The sequence below is a fragment of the Corvus hawaiiensis genome, chromosome 1 (genome assembly GCF_020740725.1).
Source record: "Corvus hawaiiensis isolate bCorHaw1 chromosome 1, bCorHaw1.pri.cur, whole genome shotgun sequence".
In the NCBI taxonomy this organism is placed as follows: domain Eukaryota; kingdom Metazoa; phylum Chordata; class Aves; order Passeriformes; family Corvidae; genus Corvus; species Corvus hawaiiensis.
In genome coordinates, this window is record NC_063213.1 from 42,387,981 (window position 1) to 42,408,350 (window position 20,370).

General features: G+C 37.2%; 1 protein-coding gene across 4 annotated transcripts in view; it reads left to right on the forward strand.

Moving 5' to 3' along the window:
• The window catches only part of ZNF385D (zinc finger protein 385D), a 427,739-nt gene that overhangs the window by 268,670 nt on the left and 138,699 nt on the right, over positions 1 to 20,370 (forward strand). For all 4 annotated transcript variants that reach the window (XM_048302099.1, XM_048302081.1, XM_048302090.1 and 1 more), the window contains one exon: positions 18,789 to 18,931. In XM_048302099.1, the coding sequence (XP_048158056.1) occupies positions 18,789 to 18,931 (143 nt within the window). The remainder of the gene's footprint in view (positions 1 to 18,788; positions 18,932 to 20,370) is intronic.

Here is a 20,370-nt window from a genome sequence, read left to right on the forward strand (position 1 = left end):
TCTTTTTGGCCTCATTAAGGCACATTATTGGCAATATCATTAAAAATCAAGACAATTCAATGAATAGTGTAGTAGTTTATGGTGGTTCTCCTTCAGTTAACAGAGTACATTAGCTAAGCAGAAGAGCAGCAGTGAGGAAAATCTGGGATTTCTTCTCTTCCCCACCTCCCTCACCCCCACCCCACACCCTCACTAGCAGAGGAGGCTTAACATTTTTCTTAGAGCATCATCTCATACAGCTCTGTTGAAGTTTATGACCACAAATCATATCAAGCTATCATTTCTGTGGGTTTGTAGCTCAGCCAGAAAAAGCTGCATGTGGGAGAAGTTCCTTTCTAGTGTGCAGGATTTTGACATTTGCAGTTGTGTGTCTGGAGCTACTGAATGGACATGTATTAAAATTGTATGTGGGTAATAGTTTCTAGTGACAAGGAAACTGTAATTTGTAATTAGAATGTTGGTTTGACTTTTGAATGTGTCATTTTGGAAAGGCCAAGTAACATTATACTACTAGAACATATAGCAAATTTGAAATTTATAGTGAATTTTAGGGGGAAAGAGATAAAATCTTATACCAAATCATGTCCAGTAAGAGGCCATTGCTCATGCTGTTAGAGCAAGAGCATGAACGTAAGCAAATACTCTCAAAAATAAATTTCCATTTAAAAAAATTAAAGGGTTTCTAGTTCCCTTGGGTGTGTATGTGCATTTACTGCTTTCCATGTTTTTTTTCAGTGTGTGATAGCTCTAAGAAACAGCTCAAGCCACCTTTTCCTAGCATTCAATGAGCAGAAAGAATCCTGAAATCATGTGAGGTGGTAAACCTAATACATGGGACTTTCTAGTTGTATTCTTTAGGGCTTTTTTTTTTTTTTTTTTTTAATTTGGACTAAAACAAACTTGCTTATAAATGCAGAGGATGTTGTAGGGAAACACTGAAGGGTCTTATAAATGCAAGAAATGGGTATTTGGTGGGAATCAAATTCTCAGCAAGTGGCCTATTCACTTCAGTCTATCAGACACTGAATTGCACTGACTTTTTTCAGTCTTTTCTTTGCAGTTCTTGGGTTTCCACCAGTCTTGGTAGTCTAACTTTACCAGTTTAGTAGCATGACCAGGCCTGGTCTTGGAAATACTCTACAAAAATGTGTTGAACAGTGCCCAGTGTAGCAACCTAAAAGTGAACTCTGCATTGCTTTATTTTGTATCCCTGCTGCAATGTTCTTCTATATGCAATTTGAAGAACTTCATAAGAGTTCTGTTAATACAGTTGATGCTTGACCTTGGACACAGAGATTTATTTAACTTTCACTACTTTTGGAACTGTAAATACTCATGTAGCTGAACACCTGGGTCATTTGATGCTTTCTGTGAACTTAAATGGTCAGTTAAGTGAGAAATAAAATGGAAATTTTTTTGCCATGTGGTAGCAACAGAATCTACATAGCAACATGAAACATCTGTCTGTGCTCTAGGTCTTGTCAATGTATTTTAAGTATAATTCAGCTGTCTGAAGAGTTTAATAAAGAAATCCTATCACTCCCCATTTAAATTTTATCTGTATTTAGACAAGATTACCGCATATACTGCCCAAGTCCAAGTGAAACGGAATAGCCAGAAATACAGGTTTGGGGAGTCTTTTCTCAGATGATAAATTAGATCTTTCTGTAATGCAGAAACAAAGGCAACAGATTTGTGAAGCTACAGATACCCTGTGTTCAACGTAGAGGAGCAGAAGCTGTAAGGTCCCAGCCGAATGCAGATATGTAAAGAACAGAATTGTGCCAGCATCAGTGGTTTGAGGATGAAAAAGTTTGTGCAGATCTTGAATTTTGTCATGATTTGGCCCACATTGCTGAAATTTTCTCAGCGTTTCAGGTTAACACACCCAAAACATTCTGCTGTGAATGAGGTGATTTATGTTTAGTTGCAGCTCCAGATCTGTAAAATTGGCTTGAGCTTAAGCTCTGGAATGCAACCCTTATACAGGCAAGCTGTGCTTGGTTTCAGGTTTCTTAGAGGCTTGCATGCAAAATTGCCTCATTACTTGAATTGAGACCTCTAATTAAGCAGATTCAGTGTGCTGCAATAATTGTCCTTTAGTACTTCAGCTCACACTAATACCCAGAGTAACTCTTCTTAAGCCACTGGAACCATATAGAGACATAGGGCTCTTCTTCTCAACACACTGTCTTTTTTTAGTAAGATTATGGGTGTTTTTTAATGTCGTTTCTAGATACAGGAAGTGTGTTCTTGTCACTGGAATCATCCTGTATTTTTTTAATGATGTTGGAAAGAAGAGATGGACATCTTCTTGCATCTTTGGTAATAGAGTATCTTCATTTTCATCTGATGTTTATTGTTTCATCACGCATTTCTCTTCTGACATGGTGTGTCTTGGTATTTTGGGGGTTTGTTTTGTTTTTAAAGAAAACAGTGCCAAATTCTGGATTATACAAGCAAATTCTCTTGTATATAGTGATGTGGGTTGAGTATTTGGGGTTTTGATTCATCTTTCAAATTCAGCACCCTTGGTAAATTTTAAATTCCTTTTTAGTAGAAGAGCAGATCCCTTTGTTTAAAACTCATTGTTATGAAACATTTTGAATGTTTAGTCAGATGGAATCACGCAAATAAGAGATGGAACCCACTCCTGCATGCACTTCTGAATTAAAAAATAATTAAATTTTCTGATGTTGTTTCACCGATGTGAGGGACTGGAATAGTTAAATATGTGCAAAAGTATTTCTAGGGTTGAGGTTTGCCTGTGGCTTAGCAAATCCTTGCATTTCTGTAGCAATCTGACAATTGGTTGGCTCACTTCACTGGTTTAATATAATTTCATTCTTGGTAATGTATTATAAGATTACCTCTTATGGAAAGCAAAGATGATTACAGTATGTGATGCTCCCTGCCTTCACTCCTTAGCGGCAGTATGGGAGGATGGGAGGAGGGATCTAGCTTGTCAACACATGGTTCCATTGAAGGCTCTTGCATTGTCCTCCTGTCTTCTTAGGTTTTGTAAGGTTCTTCTGATCAGACTAATATCCCAAATTCATTAATATTCAAAGGTTTTAGTTTTTGTAGAGGGGGTGACTTGCTCATCTTGAATAATAAAACCATATTGGGAAATTACCTGAAACACTTGACACAAAATTCAATTAGATAAAAGTCTGTTGACTAAACGGAGGCATTACTTTTCTATTTTAATGTGAAAAAGTAATAAAAATATTAGGAATGTGTAAAATGATGTGATGCAAAAAAAAGTTGAATTTGATTAGGTCTTCACTCCAAATAGTTGAAGCAAAGCAATGCAATGACTTAACATGGATCAGAGCAAATATATATATATATATATATATAGCATACTCAATAACATCTGGAATTATAGTAGATAGACTTACAATTTTGAAGCTGCATGATCCTGATCCTTCTGATCTACATGGATTATCAGAAAAGTGTGCACAAGAATTTTTCTCCTCTTGGTACTGTATTCTATTTTATCATGGTTACAAGGCTTGGTAGGAACGCCTTTCAAAAACTCACATTTCCTCTAGTATCTCTCAAATAACTGTGTAATGCAACAGAATCAAAGTTATTTCTTTCATTTTATTTTGCCTTTTCATCAGAGAAAGACTTAAAAATAAAATAAAACATGTTGACCGAGACCTTTTTCCTGCCGAGTAAATTTTAATGTCTTATGCCCAAGGCTTGATTTTTTCAAACACCTTAGGAAGGAGATAGATGAGAAATAATCTTTGCCTAGAACAAACTGAAATGTTTGAGGTGGATTGCTTTTATACTAGGCCTGTTTCAATACATATTTAGAGTCAGTTCAAGAAATGTTGAATTATAGACCATTAATAACTATGAGGGCAAAATCAGTGAATGTCTTATTTGAGTTTTCGATACACACAAAGTGAAATTTTTATAGTTATATAGGACTAGAAGTACATATTTTGAGTAGTGAGATTGTATGAGCAAGCTTGGCTCTCTCTAAAATGTTATTTAAATATTTTATAACATTTTTCTGTGTTTGGTTCCTGGAACAGGAGCTATAAAATTTTAAGATGGCTTGATAGAGGACCAGAACATAGCCAGGCTGGCTGAAGAGCAGTCCAGGAAAGGTACTATTACTTGAGAGTTTATCATATTTCTTTTTCTTTAGAGAGGGTTTCAGGCTGTTCCTGGCCTGTGTAAAAAGTACAGATGAATAGTATTTGTCCCTTCGACCATGCCTTGGTATCCCTAGCCAGCAGTGAGATCTGCACATTGGTATGCAGACCGCTCCTTGCCACCTTTCATACCCCTGCAGGGGGTGGTTTTGCTTTTGGAGTTTTTGTTAGGTTGGTTTGTTGTTTGGGTTTTTTTTTTCTGTTTTAGAATTTTGCCAGTATCAAATGGTATCAGACTACTGGCCTGAGCCTTCTGTTTACAGCTACTAGCTGTGTGGTTGACTCAGGAAACCTTATAGCAAAGTATGTGTCAGAACCTATAAAAATTTCTTTGCTTTTTGCATGAGGACAGAGGTCTGAATAGAGTGAATAATTACATGGAGATTTTTCATTAAATAATTTTATGTCACATGATAATAAAACACACTTAAGGAACACTGGGATAGGATATGGAAAAAACTGAAAAATCGTGACTTCATACAGCTTAAAGAAATATGAACATATTATTAAGTTTGCATTTTTTGGCCCATAGTTTGTGCTGCTTTACAGAAAATTCTTATGTGTACTTGTGTAAATGTAACTGGATTGTAATCAATAGAATTATCCACCAACAAGAACAGTTTATATTAGCCAGGGGCAGGGATTCCCATTCATTAAATCAGTGAAGGACAAGCCTTTATCTATTTCCGTAGATGCAGCCTGGAGCATCCAACATGTCATGGATTAGATAAATTTGGCTTGACATGCCTGTGTTTCTGGAAAATAGGACAAAAATTTCTTTTGTCCTTTGTGTCTTGTCTGCAAAAGTAGTAGTGCTTTTCCCCCACCTATAGAAAATGACAGGAGATAATTTTACTTGCTTGAAAAACTTGTTTTAAAATTATAGGCATATTTTACGTAGAGATTTGAAAAACAGACCTGCCAGCATTTTCACAAGTGTCAAGAGACAGTCAACCTAGTAACTGCCACATATTCCAGCTCTCAGAGCATTTGCCTACATCAGCTTCATCAGGTGTAAGCTTGCCAAAATTGAAGTTTTCATAGTCCTTTTTTATAAATAGCCATTTTGTTAGAACGTCTCCTCTGTAAAGGAATGTGTTCACTTCCCCAGAAAAACACTAGCCCTGAGGTCAAGGGATTTTTGTGGGCTGCTGGAAACACAAACTAAACTCCTCCGTGAAGTGAATACGCATTTGCACAAATCTAAACTGCTCCAAAATGGTATCATTGTCCAAGTCTCCCCAGTTAGTCAACAGCCCAACCATTGGGACATTCCCCTGAGGCCTTACAGAGCAGGCTTAAATATGGGCCTTTGATTAAAATGCAGACCTTGATTTCTTTCAATTTTTGAAATTTCAAAAGAATTTGTTTCCACATTACGTGTGAAAGCATAGCTTCCATGTAGATCTGAAGAGAAGATAAATTTTGACAGAGCTTTGTAACACAGAAAAAGTTAAATTTTTACAGTTTTCTCTCCCTGTCCATAAGCAATCTCATCTTGAAGCAAAGAATCAGCCAAATTAGCACATAAGACTAGATTAATTATCTGTAACTTTGTAACTGCAGTGGCATGGTCAAACTTACAGCCTGGTTCAAGGGTTATTAAAACATGGTTTCAAATTGGTCCTTTATGACAGAGAACAAAAAGGTTTATAAAAGTGAATTCAATATAGTCTGTTTTGTTATGTTTTCTCTTTTGCAGAAGGGTCATGGCTGGGATCTGTTACTGAGAATGAAGGTACCCTCCTCAGGCAGTGGAGTCAGTCCTTTGGAATTTGTACTTTCTTTTATACTTTTTCTTTTTTTTTTTTTCTTTAAATCCGCTTGAAATATTAATCAAATATTATTTTTTATGGAGTCTCACAAAGAACCAGATATTGGGGGGTCTGAGCTCTGACACTTGAGTCTGCTGCCATAGACACCGAGAGGAGCTCATTGTGCCATAGAACATTTGCAGGACCATCTTTCATTGGCATCTGTGACAGTTTCCCCTGCTTTGATTTTTAGCGAGTTCTGTGCAACTCTGCAGCATTAGTGTGTTGGGCAATGCTGTTACAGAACACTGTATACAATACATTCATGTGATCTTTGTTCTAGAGAGAAAAAACAATGTTTACTTCACTAGTACTGATGAAATATTTTATATACCTTTATCCGTTATATTGCATCACGGTGTGGTTTTATTTTGTTTACATTTCTTGACTATAGAGACTTAGTGGTGAGTGGAATAACTATGTTTCTCATTGTAGCTTTGCATATAGAAGCACAATTCCGCAATTTTTTTGATGGAAATAAAAACATTTACTCACCAGGATATACTGTGAATTAACACCTAGAAACTGTGTTCCAGCATATCATATGACGTGTTTATCTCTGTTTAAAAAGGGAAAAGAAAAAAAAAGTAAAATCATTTGAATTACACAAGAGCAGCATGTGATTGCACTAAATGTTTGGCAAAGATGTAATTTGAATATACAAGAGAGTTATAAAATTATTACTATTTAAGTATGCTATAACATGTCCTATATCAACTTTATTAAAACTAAATCTGTGACTGGATATAGAATTTGCCGAAGACAACAGTTTAATTGATTCTGGACAAGGTTCAGATTTCTCCCATTGATTTCCAACATCCCATTCTTTTATTTCTATTCTTATTTTGCCTGCTGCCTTCTTACTTTCCCTTCTTTCCCCTCCACATTTCCCTCTTCCAAATCTGATGTGAACTCCTTGCCCTTAGCATCATCTTCAGGGTTTTGTGCTCTATTAGCACCAGCTCTCCTTTCATGGTTCCCTTGCTGAACTCAAAGCTCTGTCCTGCAGTGCAGAACTGCTTATCATTTGCATCCCTAGCTTTTTTCAGATGGATGAAGAATGGCTGACCAGTTTTTCAGGACAGCAGAAAGGTTCCTAGCAGGTCAGGAATGATCTGCAAGTTCATGGTGAATTCCTCATCTCTTCGTGCTGGAAGGCTGCTATGTTGTTAGTGGTCACACTTTTGTCTTGTCTGAGTGTTTAACTTGAACCTGAACTTTTTGGCAGTGAGGCAAGAAAGCAACATTTGATGGCACAGCTCCATTAAGATATAAGCCGATCTCTGTTGCTTAATGCTGAAGGGAGTGATTCTAATCTAATCTAATCTTCAAGTACTCAGGTACTTAGAAGACAGGGATATTTTTCTCTCCCTGGTTCAACAATTGACATTCTTTTTTTTTTTTTTTTTAATTGCCTGCTGATGAAAATCCAAGTATAGTCATGGCTGACACAGCGCACGTGTGATTTGAGATGGCATAAAATTCTGTTCTAGTAAAGTTCAAACTTAATAGTTAACTAAATATTTTAGCCCTCTCTTCCCCTTGTCTCCGTGGGGACAGCAAACTGCCAAGCACTGTCTATTTTTCCTTTGCTTCTCAATACAAATCATGGGTTGCCTGCTAGGATAACTTCAGTTTTGCATCAACTTCTTTTTTCAGAAACTCTTGTTCATAGAGCCTCAGGCTCTTGCTTTTTGCACAAACAGCTGTATCTCCTGAGGACTGAACTTGTTTTGTTTCATTAAAGTATAGTAGAAGTTTTATGAAAAGTAATGGGTTGGGGTTTAGAGACAGTTAGGCCATGTGATCTATCAGGGTTTTTTCTGGTTTTACAACCTGAGAAAGAAAGATATTTGTGTTTGCTGTTTTGGTTTAATTTCCTGTAAGAACTTCAGATATTTCATTCAGAGTGGGAGTTAAGATATTTCATTGTTGGAAAAAGTTCCTGAGCCAAATAACTTAAAGTGGTTTTAATTTAGGAATAAATACATACAGGAAAAATGATGATATGATCTATAATTTATCTTAACAAGTATCTTTCAAGCCACCATAAACTGAAAAGTTCCTTATGTCTAGGAGCCTGTCCTGTAAAACTCACTTCTATCTACTGTGGCAGTGCTCACTATGCATTAGTAAATCCTGTGCTTTTGGTTCCACTCTACTTTTTCTACTTATACTTTTGCTTACCTATTAAAAAACATAAACCTAATAGTTTTAAACATATATGTGTTGGGGGGGGAGGGGGGTTGTGAATCAAAAATTTTGGGACTGTGGTAGTTTCTGATGTATTATGAAAGCATTTATGCCGTTATGCATGGAACAGAAAAATGAAAAATGTGGGTTTATTTCAATAAGTATGCGTTGTTGTCGCATACATACACATAGGCAGGCCTATGTATGCAACTCTGCGAGGTTAATTCAGGAGGGAATCATGGTCCAAGCTCTGCAACACTGGCATGGGTTGACAGAGGTATTTTCATGTCCGTTGTTGTGTGCTGCCTTTAAGACCAACAGCCAAGTGCAGCTGCAAAACTGTAGATTTTCTGTCACTTGTTTCTCAATGCACCTCTCTCCTTCCTTCCCTTTCACTCTCTCTGTGGAGCTAGATTTGAGTTTGCTCTTTTGGCTTGGATTTTGCCATCCTTCTCTTAACGTCATCACTCTCTGAAGTCGATCTACCTGTTGTTCAGTAAAGCAACAGAGGTTTGACAGCTAGCAGAAGAGTGAAGTGATATCCTGCAAACATGCAATGACTTGGCATTAAGTTCCACTTACTTTGCACTATGCAGTTACAAATGTGTAAAAACATTTTCCAGTGAATTATTAATGCTAAATGGAATTATTAGTGCTAAATAGAAGATGCATTGCTACACAGAACTATCTTCATATGGTTTACTAGTGGAGCATGTCCATTTCATGATATTAGTTACAAATTTGTCTCAGTCATACGCTTGTTTCCTTTAAAGACATCAGAAGTTAATCGTTATTTCTTCCCCAAGCATGCTTTTGAAAAATGGCTCTTTTAAAGCTGATAATATATTAATCATAAAAATGAAAAATTCTTTGAAAATCTGTTTGCAATACAGTGTTCTTCTGATTAATAACCCTTGGAAATTTGTGCTCATTATACCATAAACATGACCTTTATAAAACCATCAGAAAAAATTCAACTGCAGATTATGCCAGGTCAAAGACTTTTTTAAATGTCAAAAAGTGTAAAGCTTTAAAATTAATGTGATTTTTATAATGCTTGGCTGACGCTTGTATTTTTGCTTAGCTTATTTATGTATGGTGGGGTTTTTTTGAGACTTTGTGTTTAGGATCTACTGGGAGACTATGACCTCAGCGGAGCACACTTTGTGAGACACCTTAATGACCTTCAGCAGCTTCTTCCTTGTCTTTCAATGCTTAGATCCAGTTAGTTTGTAACTACATTTCTGCTGGACCTGATCTGATAAGATCTGGTATCTCTCCCGTAGAGGCTACAAACCACATACTGACCCACTGGTTAGGAGATATCCATGATGTGTCCGTAAATAATGGTGCAGTCAGTTTAACACTGTCAGAAAATATGTTTATAGGCTGAAAGGTGTCCAGAAACACTGTACATGCAGTTTTGGGGAAGTGCACATTTGTAACACTGTGCCCTTCCTCTAACTTCATCAGGTTGTAGTGCTCCTCTGAAAACACCCATGCTTCCCACCTTAGCTTGAATCTGAATGTAAACCTTTTTGCTGCAGGCTGGAAATCACGCTGGGGGGCTGCTCTGTGTGGGAATAACTAGCCAAGATGAAGACCTTACCATCATGAAAAGAAAAGGGAAAGCTGTTTTTCATAGAGAATCATAGAATGGGTCAGGTTGGAAGGGACCACAGTGGGTCATCTGGTCCAACCTCCCTGCTCAAGTGGAGTCATCCTAGAGCACATGGCACAGGATTGTGTCCAGATGGTTCTTGAGTATCTCCAGTGAGGGAGACTCCACGACATCTCCAGAAAATCTGTTCCCGTGCTTGGTCACCCACACAGTAAAGAAGTTCTGCCTCATGTTCAGGTGGAATTGCCTGTGCATCAGTTTCTGCCATTGCCTCTTGTCCTATTGCTTGGCACCGCCAAGTAGAACCCAACTTCGTCCTCTTGACACCCTCCCTTCCAACACTTAGTTATGTTGATGAGATCCCTTCTCAGCCATCTCTTCTTTTCTGGCCTGGCATTACTGCGTGGTGGTAGGAATGTTTCTGTACATTTCTAGCTCACTCTGTGCAAGGCAGGCTTTTCATTTCCTTGGATTCTCTTTCTTACCAAAGAAAGTAGAAAGTAGTATAAAACATGAGCAGTATGGGAAATAACTGTAAGATAGAGCTGGGGATACATAGTTTGCTGAAAGAAAATAGAATCATTAGTGCAGGTGTAGACTCACTGGTGAACTCATCTTCCCTCTAGCATTTATGGCACCGAAGGAAGAACAAGTTTTGACATTTTGTGTGAGATCATTTAAGGCTAAGTGAAAGCATGTTCAGTTTGCTATTAGCCTACAACCAGGAAAGGATATTACTGTGCTCAGAGCACTGAATTTGAGGACCTAGAGCTCAGGTCCTTGATCTGCCGCAGATTCCTGTGTGAGCTTTGAGAAGAAGACTTTTGCTGTCTGTCCTAGGTTCCTAGCTGAAAAATGGGGATAATTTCCTGCCAGGTAGAAGTGCTCAGAGAATTAATACTGGAATTGCATGGAGAAAAAAGTAAGGCTACTGGGTATTTTATATTTGATTTTTTTTTAAGGTAAATGGAAATTAAAAGCTCTTTCATTCTCAAGAAGAGGAGAGCTGAGGTTCATGGGCATTCTAGTTTGTCTTCTCCAAAGCCATAACTTCCAGTCTTGGGCTTTCTGATTCTCTGGCATTTGGCATGGTTGGTACTTGGTATGGACAGCTGGTAATAAGCATGCTGACCAAATTGGAGAATTTCTAGTTGTTTCCTTATACTAGAAACAGACAGAACTTTACAGAAAGTGGAGCATACATTTTGGATCATTTAACTTTCAGTGATCCAACAGTTTTCAATAGGGAAAAAAAAAAAATCCAAATTTGTCTGACCAACTGCAATAAAAGCCCAAAGGATTCTGAAGAGCTCAATTAGGTAGGTCATGTTGCTAAAATAAAAAGCTAAGTCTCTGCCCTTGTGCAATTTAAAATCCATATAGGATGTGGCCCATAGTGAGGCAAATTCCTTGCTTGACAGTGTTAAGTACTGAAGTTCAGATCATGGTTTTTCAGTAGCTGTTATGTAAAAAAACCAAAACAAAACACACCAGTATTTTGTTCAGTAGAGTGTTTCTTGTGGTCCATAGCATATTCTAGATCTGGGGCAGAAGGGGTGGTACTCTGTGGGGTTATTGGGGGCTCTGACATTAATTAGCCTTGTGGCCTGAGGTGGGTAAGATCCGCACAATGCTGAGCACTTCAATCCCATCCAGTCAGACTGGACTTCACTGTCTGTAAGGTGGGCCCACCTGCCTGCAATGCAGATGAATGATGGTAAAGGACCAGGAGGGAAGAAGGTAGCAAAATGAGAGCAGAAAGCTGAGCTTGTTTAGCAAAGTAAAGGAAATAATGACAGGAGTTAATGGATATCAGAGTACTCATGCAAATTTGTCTCTGCATTTTCCCAGTCGAGCATTGTAATAGTAGTTTCACAGGTTTCTACTAATGAAGAAATGTACTTCTCTGTACAGCTAGAGGAGTACATTTTTCAATCAAAATTATTGGGATATACAATCTTATGTTTTTCAAAATGTTAGTAGGTGTGAAAGAAAAGACTTTAAAAGACATTATTTGATGCATAGCTGCAGGCTTCTAAAACCAATAATAACAATAAAAAGAATTATTTTTCTAAACTAGTTCACTTCGCAGGAACCAGAGAAGAAATATTTTCTCTAGAAAAAATAATGCTTTGAATAGCAGTAAATGACCAGAGTTGATTCAAACTTTCCAGGTGAATAGTGTATGTGCTGAAAAATTCTGTCTATAAATAAACAGTGGGTACTGACTGGTGCCAATCTGGGAAAAAAAAAAAAAAAAAAAGGAAGAAAATATTTTTGTAATGAGTCATTTTGAATTGTCATTTTGTCATTTTGGATCTGGATGTTTGAAATTTGGTAATATTTAAATAATAAAAGCAGTTAAGTATCTAAGTAGGAACTATAAGGTATTATTTTGGGTGAAAGAAGAGTTTCAGCTGACATGACGGTGGGGTTTTTCCCCCCTAATTGTTTCTGTGTTTTGGTTTGGCCACTGAACTGAAAAATCAATTACTCACAGATCTCCACAGCTGAGACAGTGTTGCATTCATCCTCTTCAAAGTGACTAGCCACTGCTAGCATTGCTATCAGCAAAACCTGTGAAAGGAAAGCTTGTACGGCCACACAGTGTACTTCATCCTCAGGACAGCCAGCAGGATCGAGGCTGGTGTGGTTGGAGGCCCATTTTGAAGGCTTTTCTTTTTCAGTGGGCTTAAAATATTTAATACAGTTGGGTTTTTTTCTTTCTTTTCTGGATCTAAGAGTGATTAGATGTTAAAGTATTGTGTTTAAATGCAGATATTGTATTTTTTAAAATTTTTTTGAGATTATTAAATAATGAAAGTACTCTCCAAAAAGAGTCTGTGAACAATACAGAAGTCAAAAGCACTTTAAGATTCTCATTTCCCCTTCCAAAAGAAATAAATTTTAAAAAAGAAATAAACTACTCAAAACAATAAAAAACCCCTTTCAAGAAGCTGAGTTCAAACATTATAAATAGATTTTCTGAGCAATAAATTCTCCGGAGGCATCACTTCATTTATTTACACCTAATCTCCTTTCAGTTCATATGTAATAATATGTAACCTATAAAAATGAAATGTTCAAAATCACAAGTTTATCTGTTTATGCACCTAAGAGATACAGGTTACATGTTAGCTAATTTTCTTTATGCTGAGTTCATATTTTAGTCACTGTATTACAATAACTACAAATAAATAATTTGGTGATAAGTGGGGCTCAGTTTTCCATCCCAGGTTAGATCACTGAATTATGAATTATCACTTATTATGGAACTGAATTTACCTTTAAAGGGACAATTCAGCAGTTTTTGAGAAAAGTATCTGTTGTAAAAATGAAGATTACCATACAGTGATAAAAGGGAGTACCCTAGTGGCTATGAGCCATGACAAATTACTTAAAACTAATTCCCAAAAGCTACATCTACAATTCATGTCATATTTTCTCTGTTATATCCCAGAGAAGTTTATTCTTTTGGTTTTTGATGTCTTAAAATTTCCTATTTTATCAGATTCCCTGAAAATATAAATGTGATATCTGGTATTTTGTATCATGAAAAAGCATTATTCATCATGGATAGCTTGCTATTCTTAAATGCTTGTGTCTTTATTGTCTTTCTGAAGAAATCCCTCCAAATATACCTTCTCTTTGGCCCACTAGCAAACTTAATTCATAACAATTTTAAAGTTCTAGCTAATATTGAGTTATCCAAATGTAAGCTTTTTAATATTTATAAGCTAGACCAGGAGCTCCCCACATATCCCTTCCCTTTAATACTTCAAAATAGCCTGAGTCAGCATTCTTGAAAATTTTCTAGGAAAATTTGGCTTGGGGTCTCTAGGATATGTAATGCTTGTTGCATGTGAACTGTTAGATATTAGGATCCTATATAAAAAAATATTAATGCTATCTTTTGAAGTTATCTTTTAAAGCTACCTAGAAGTCAACTTTTCAGTTGGAAATGTGTGGTACTTTCCCAGCTTCTCCACTGAGTCATACCATCCAAAAGGTTCTCTAAGCTTTTGCCAAGATAGAATGTGTGTATTTTTTTTGACCTCAAATAAGTTATTATGGAAATATTAAGAGATGTGTGAGATGGGGTGTAAAACATGGAAATATCCATATCTTGGAGAAACCACATTATGATCCTGAAAACCAACTCAGACCCCAGGAAGGAAGGGAAATGGTACATTAGTTTAGTGTCTTTGCTGTGTTCAAAATGGCTGTGCACGTGGTCAGAAGGAAAAAATTGCAGTGTAATGAAGGAATGAAAATGGAATTCTGCAGAGATTTGCTTTTTCACTCAGTGTTTATGGTGGCAATAGTTAGTGATGGAAGAACTGCAAAAGATTTAGATTAATGGGGTATTAGTTTAGAGTTTCTGCCCAGTTTACATTCTTCCAAATTTCAAATGCATTGCAAAAAATTATCTACATTTTTGTGTCTGCAAAATCTGAGCTAGATTCTTCCTTAGGAGAGACTATTTGATAATGCATCTTGTGATTCTTTTTCTGGAAACTAAATCTGCAGTTAAGTGTAAACTTAAAGGATTGGGAATGAGAGTGTGCATGAGGAAAGACTGTGCAGAGAAAGATGTAACATAAATTCATCTACAGCCAAGTCACAAAATAAAGCAACAGGTGGTTGCCAAATTGTTGAGCTGTTTGCTAGGGAACCTGAAGAATGGGGATCTTGGCCTCCCTGAAAAACATTAAGGAAACTTGCTATTTATTAGCCTGTATGTAAAAATCACCCTGTCCTGTGATGCTTGTTTAGGGCTATTTTCTTTGGTTTCCTTTGTGCATATTCAGTCTTTGCAATTCTCTTAATCCAGATTTTAGGGTCAGTACTTACAGCTGTTTATACTCTTTACCTAACACTGATCCAAGGAAAATTTCAGGTGAACTGAGCACAAAAATTTGCATGGGAAGCCTTCTTTTCAGTAAGTGCTATTTCATTGAAAGCAAAATTTCCTCCAGAAGGTGTTTGCTTTTTGTAAAGAATTGTCACAAAAAAAAAAATTGTTAAGATTAAAACTTTAGCATTTTTAAAGACATATGGCTTCTTTTTTTTTTTTTTGAATGATTCTCATTTTAAAATGTATTTTCAGTTCCATAGTGAAACATGGTCTCTAAAGTCAAAATGGAGTGAAGGGGAAATGGGGCAAAGGACCAACACCAGTATCTGTTCCCATTCTTACTCAAAACAAATAAAATGTGCCAATTCCATATGAAGTGGACAGTTCGAGGCAGAATGGGCAGGAATCATCTCTTCATCTATTTCTGCCATATTCCCTTAGTTCAGACAAGAAAGGTCTTGTGCTGATGAAGTTCGTATCACCAGTGGTTTCAGAAGGAGAACCCACTTGACTGGGCTGTGTCACCAGGAGCATGAACCTCATGTTGCGCACATGGCTTTGTAGCACGTAGGCTGTCTGTGCCCAGAACATGGTGTTGTATTGCAATGCAGATTACCCAGTGGCAGGGCAAAATGTCTAGTCCCAACTGGAGACACAGAACTGCACCCCTGTGCAAAAATGCACAGTTTGATTGACATTGGGGGAGTTCTCAAAAACAGTCTCAATGTGATATAGGAAGAGGCAAAGGTTTGTGGCAAGCTTTTCTCCAAACTTGTATGCTCACACTTTGGGTGTATAGCCAGTGTCTCTGTCCAAGAGATTATCTTGCCTGTGATTTAAATTGCCTGAAAATTGAAGAAACAAATGTTTTCTTCAGACTTGGTCAAAATGCTGAGCTAATTAAGCTTCTGTGTTGTAATATTCTTCGTCTCCCTCCAAAGAAAATTAAGGTATCGATATCAACATGAATTTCTCAAATGTCTGAACATTCATGTTCTCTTTGGAAAGACAGTAGACACTAATATCATTAACTTGTAAGACTGGAATTAGAAAATACACTAGTATCCTAGTAATTTTAAGTAATTGTAGCATGTTCCTCATAAAGACAAGGTTGTCTCTCTGAACTTCAGGTAATAATAATAACAATAACAATAATAATAATATTAATAATAATAATACAGAGCATCAAGCACAGGCTGTGAACAAAACCTATCAGTGTTGTGGGATTTTATCCTAGTTTTATTGGTCAGTGTTTTCCAACCCTTGCTAGTAGAAAGTTTGTGAAAAGGCTGTCACTGAACTTTCACCCTCATTGTGCATTGATCAGCAGTGCTGCACCTGCTCAGGGAGTGCTATGGATGTCTTTGTGGAGAAGCTTATCCTACACAACACCAAAACCATTGTAAGCAAATTTTATGGTTCTTCCCTGTGATCCAACATTCAGTAACACTTGGAATTTATCTGTGTACACTCTTCAAGAACTCTTCCCTGTGGGCTTCTACCCCTCTCCATCCCTGTGCTATTGGATTAGGTGTGAAATAGTTAACACTGGCATTCTCAAAGGTTGTCCAAGCTAAGCTGAGTCACAGAAATGGTTGCCATTGCTTCAGTTTTTCTGCTGCAGATTCTAGACTACAACTCTGTGTCTGTTAAATGGAAAGAGAAGCTAATTTTTGCAGCCATAAATATTAGAGAATTTTTTTTTAAGCAAAGGCTCAAATTTCATGATGCCTCTCACATGCTCCATCATTTAGGAACATGTCTGACACTATTGAAAAAACAGAGAGCAGCTGTGCTCCTGAACATACTAATTTTCTGTGCCACTGTAGCCAGGACTGTGGTAGATTTTAAACTCTGTTCCAGAGGCTCTGAATCCCAGCCAAGGTCCTGCAGAGCTGGCTGGATTTTTCCATTTAAAGCTTGTTCTTGTCCCCAGATGGCTTTGCATTGCACTGGCTGGCAGCAGCAGGTGTGTGAGTGCCGAGTCATGCCATGAAGAAGGATCACAAAATAGAAATATTTCATCCTTCGTGGCGTGGTATCTTAGATGAGTTTGGGATACCAATGCTGTTGCTCTAGGTAATCTGAACCTGTGAAGCTCTTCTCCATAGCACTGAGATAATGAGCTGTGTCCCTGAGCACAGGTGACATTTCTCAGTCCAGTTTACATTTGCATTTGTGAGTTACAGAATATTTAATTAACTTCAAATTCTTTGCTGTTGCCAGGCAAATGCACACCTTGAAATTTCTGTGTGATTCTGTACAATCTCAGGTGCAATCTGTATTTTTTCTTTTAGTGAGAGTGACTTCTTCCTTTAATGATGTGTGAAAGTTTTACATAAGTAAAGTGAAGTATTTCCAGCATGTAAAAAAGTACCTTTATGAGTCTCCTATTCAGAGGTAGTATTATTGGCATGTTCAACACTACCTTATCATCATTCTGGCCTGTAAAATTTATTTTTACAGTGTTTTTGTGATAATGTCATGGGAAGGTAGCAATTGCCAAAGCAATGGCAATCAAATACTTGATGATTCTGTACTGGTGAGCTGTGGAAAGCAGAGCTGCTTGCCCTCTGCTTTTCTCTTGCCTATATCTTCAGCTGCTGCATTCAAAGACTGATTTCTTATACACTTACCTTGAGGTACCATGTAGAAACTACTCCAAAAATGGCAGTTATTCTTTGCAAAAAAACTATCACAAGATTGCAGTGACCCCTAATCCACTACCTTTAATTTACTAGTGATTCTTAGTGAAACTCTTCACAGAGGAGTTGAAAGTTGGCAAAATTACAGTCTTTCAAAATTTGGCTCCAGCTGATCTTATACATAGAAACACAACTTGGATGATCTTCTACAACTGGTTAATTAAGTCCTGTGTGGATAGCCCTCAGTTAGATGTATAATATGACAAACCTTGTTAGCAAATTTGCTGGCCAAATGTGGAGAGATTTCATATATCATTTTGACTATTTTATGTTTGGGCTCTTAAAAGATGTATGCAATTTGTCTAATGAAACATCTGTATGTATGAGACTTAAAAAAGAAACCAATTTTGGATCTCTCCCTCTGTTGATCTGTCTGCCTGTGTCTCTGTTCAGTGAGTAGGGTAAAACTCCCCTTACTTTTTTCAATGTTTCTTGGACTCTTACCAGCAGGTTTTTACAGTCTGTTGCCTGCCTCTCAGATTAGAAGAACACTGGCATATTTTAACAGTTTCCTAGGATCCAAATAGTCTTTAATTAACAGGGAATTGATGTTTTGGAGTGCAACCAAAATATAGGAGACATTGAAAGCAGAGAATGAACTTGGATCCTTCCAGCTTGTAACTGGCTGTGGCCAGGGGCAAACAAATAAGCAAAATAGGGTCCGCTGCAAACAGGTAGTGCCTTATTGGTATGCAAAGGGATTTCTTCATTTGCATTACGTTCCCACAGAGCTGGTGGTTAGCCGGGAGGAGCTTTCTGCTGCACAGAGTCTGAATCAGCTCCACCCCTTGCAAAGAGCAGAAAGTGTTCATCAGTACCTTCCCATAAACAGAATTTCAGTGGCTCCTGAAACTGTTATTTTTAGGTTTGTATTGATCAACTGTTGAGGCAGCAAGGTATGTTGTGTTTCTGAGGTTTAGGTTTAAACTGAAGTGGTTGGCTCCATGAGTGAGCATTTAATTAAAAAATCAGAAGTCTGCAAATAACATGACTCTTGCTGAGCCGAACAGCAAGTTGTTCTTTTTCTTTTTGACTAATCTGCCTTTGTAGGGTTGAGCAACAGGGTAGGATGAAACCCCGAAATTATAAGAGAATGAGACAAGCTGAACCTCTCAGGGGAAGTTAGACATATGCTGAACTATTGTTCCAGGTTATCTATGGAAAGAAATGGTTTATAAGGTAATTCTCATCATGATAGACTGAAACCTGAAGCAATTGCTGGCAAATTAACCAACTCAGTCACTGAGTCAGCTGTGCTTTTTTTCAGTAACGCAGTAATCTTTGGACAAGTCAAAATGTATTTGTTTGATCCACTATTGTCTTTTTGTTATTGCTTTTTGTGTGTGTGTGTGTGTGCTGGCTTTTTCCCCTCCTGCTAAACACAGCACTTGCTGAATGCCTTCTGTCTCTTTGTACGTGCAGGTGGTACATGCCAGAGCCCTGCTCTTCCAGCCCTCGTGCGTCCTCCTGCACCACCCTTGCAGCCATCGCTGGATATTAAGCCGTTCCTTCCGTTTCCTCTGGACACTGCCGCAGCAGTGAATCTCTTCCCCAACTTCAATGCAGTAAGTACACTCCGAACAGTTACGGGCCACCTCACCGAGCCACAGCTTCCACGGAGGACTCAAGAGGGCACAAAGCAGGATTTTATGTACTCCATTAAACCTGGAATATCCTCTCCCTTACTGAGGGCCAAATAGCTCTTTCAGAAACACTGATAGGCCATAAATTGAAGCCTACCTCAGAGTTAGTCAGAAGAAATGTAGAAGGAAAAAAATTATATGATCCCAAGTGACACACAATAAAGTTTCAGGCCATATTCAGTCCCAGAGCTTGTGGATTTCCCACAGTAATTTAGGACGTGCAGAGATTCACTAACTTACAGTTCACTGCAACTTTCAGACAGGGAAAGTGTCAGAGCAATGGGATTCTACATCCCATCTTTAACACACTTCTGGAGAAATACTAAAAATTTACAGACCCTAAAGAAGAAAACTCTTTTTTTTTTTAAAGTAAGAATGAGAACTATTGAGCGTTAGCTGCTGTATGAGCTATTCAATGGCAAACAATCCAGGGTATTTTTTACAGGTTAAGGTGTGTTATTTCTCATGTCTTAGGTTTAAACTAGGATAGATTTCTCCTTTATTTTACTTAGTCATGCTATGTATGATTCTAGAAATCCCATTCCTTCTTTAGTATTTTATTTACATATGTCATCAGTGTTCCAATTTTCTTGTTTCAGGCTGAGATGATTAATGACTGAAAAGAAAAAAAGGGGTCTGGGTTGGCTTTACGTTAATTTTGACTTTATAGAATTATGCCCCTTTTCAATTACTCTCGGATGCTCTTTTCCTTATTTACATATACTAGATATACAAAAACCATCTCTTAATAGCATGTGTGCTTACCTACTTCGAGAGAGACACAGAGGAGGTGGAATTTTCCATTCCAAACCAATTCTAATTGACATGCAGAAATCTTAATTAAAATAATTAAGAGTAGTAAAAGAACATGTGCATTCTAGAAACAATTTGTAGCAATCAATAGCAAATTTCTGTAATTAAATGTTTATTTTTTACCTTTTGTAGAAGTTCATTTTCCTTTAAAGTAATTAAAATAAGCTAATCATCAAAACTATTTATACAGTCTTAAATTCAAGAAGTTCACAGCATTAATAGACAGAGAAACTACAAGCTTCAAGCCTTAAAATGCACAGAAATAATATGTCAAAGAACTACTGTAACAAATAAATTTTTTAAATTTTAAAAGTGTGTTAGTATGCAGCAAGGTTTTAAAAACTGCTGGGTTTAGCCAAGTTACTGATAACTCATAATGAAATGGACTCAACTTTAGACTTGTTTAGTGTGCTTCAAAGTTGAGGTCTTTCAACAAGCTGTGCCTTGCAATCACTGTTTGTAGTTAATACAATAGGCCAGCTGAATTTTTAAATCTATCTATTAGAATTTATTGTATTTTTTTTCCTCAGGATTTTCTGTAGTTCAGA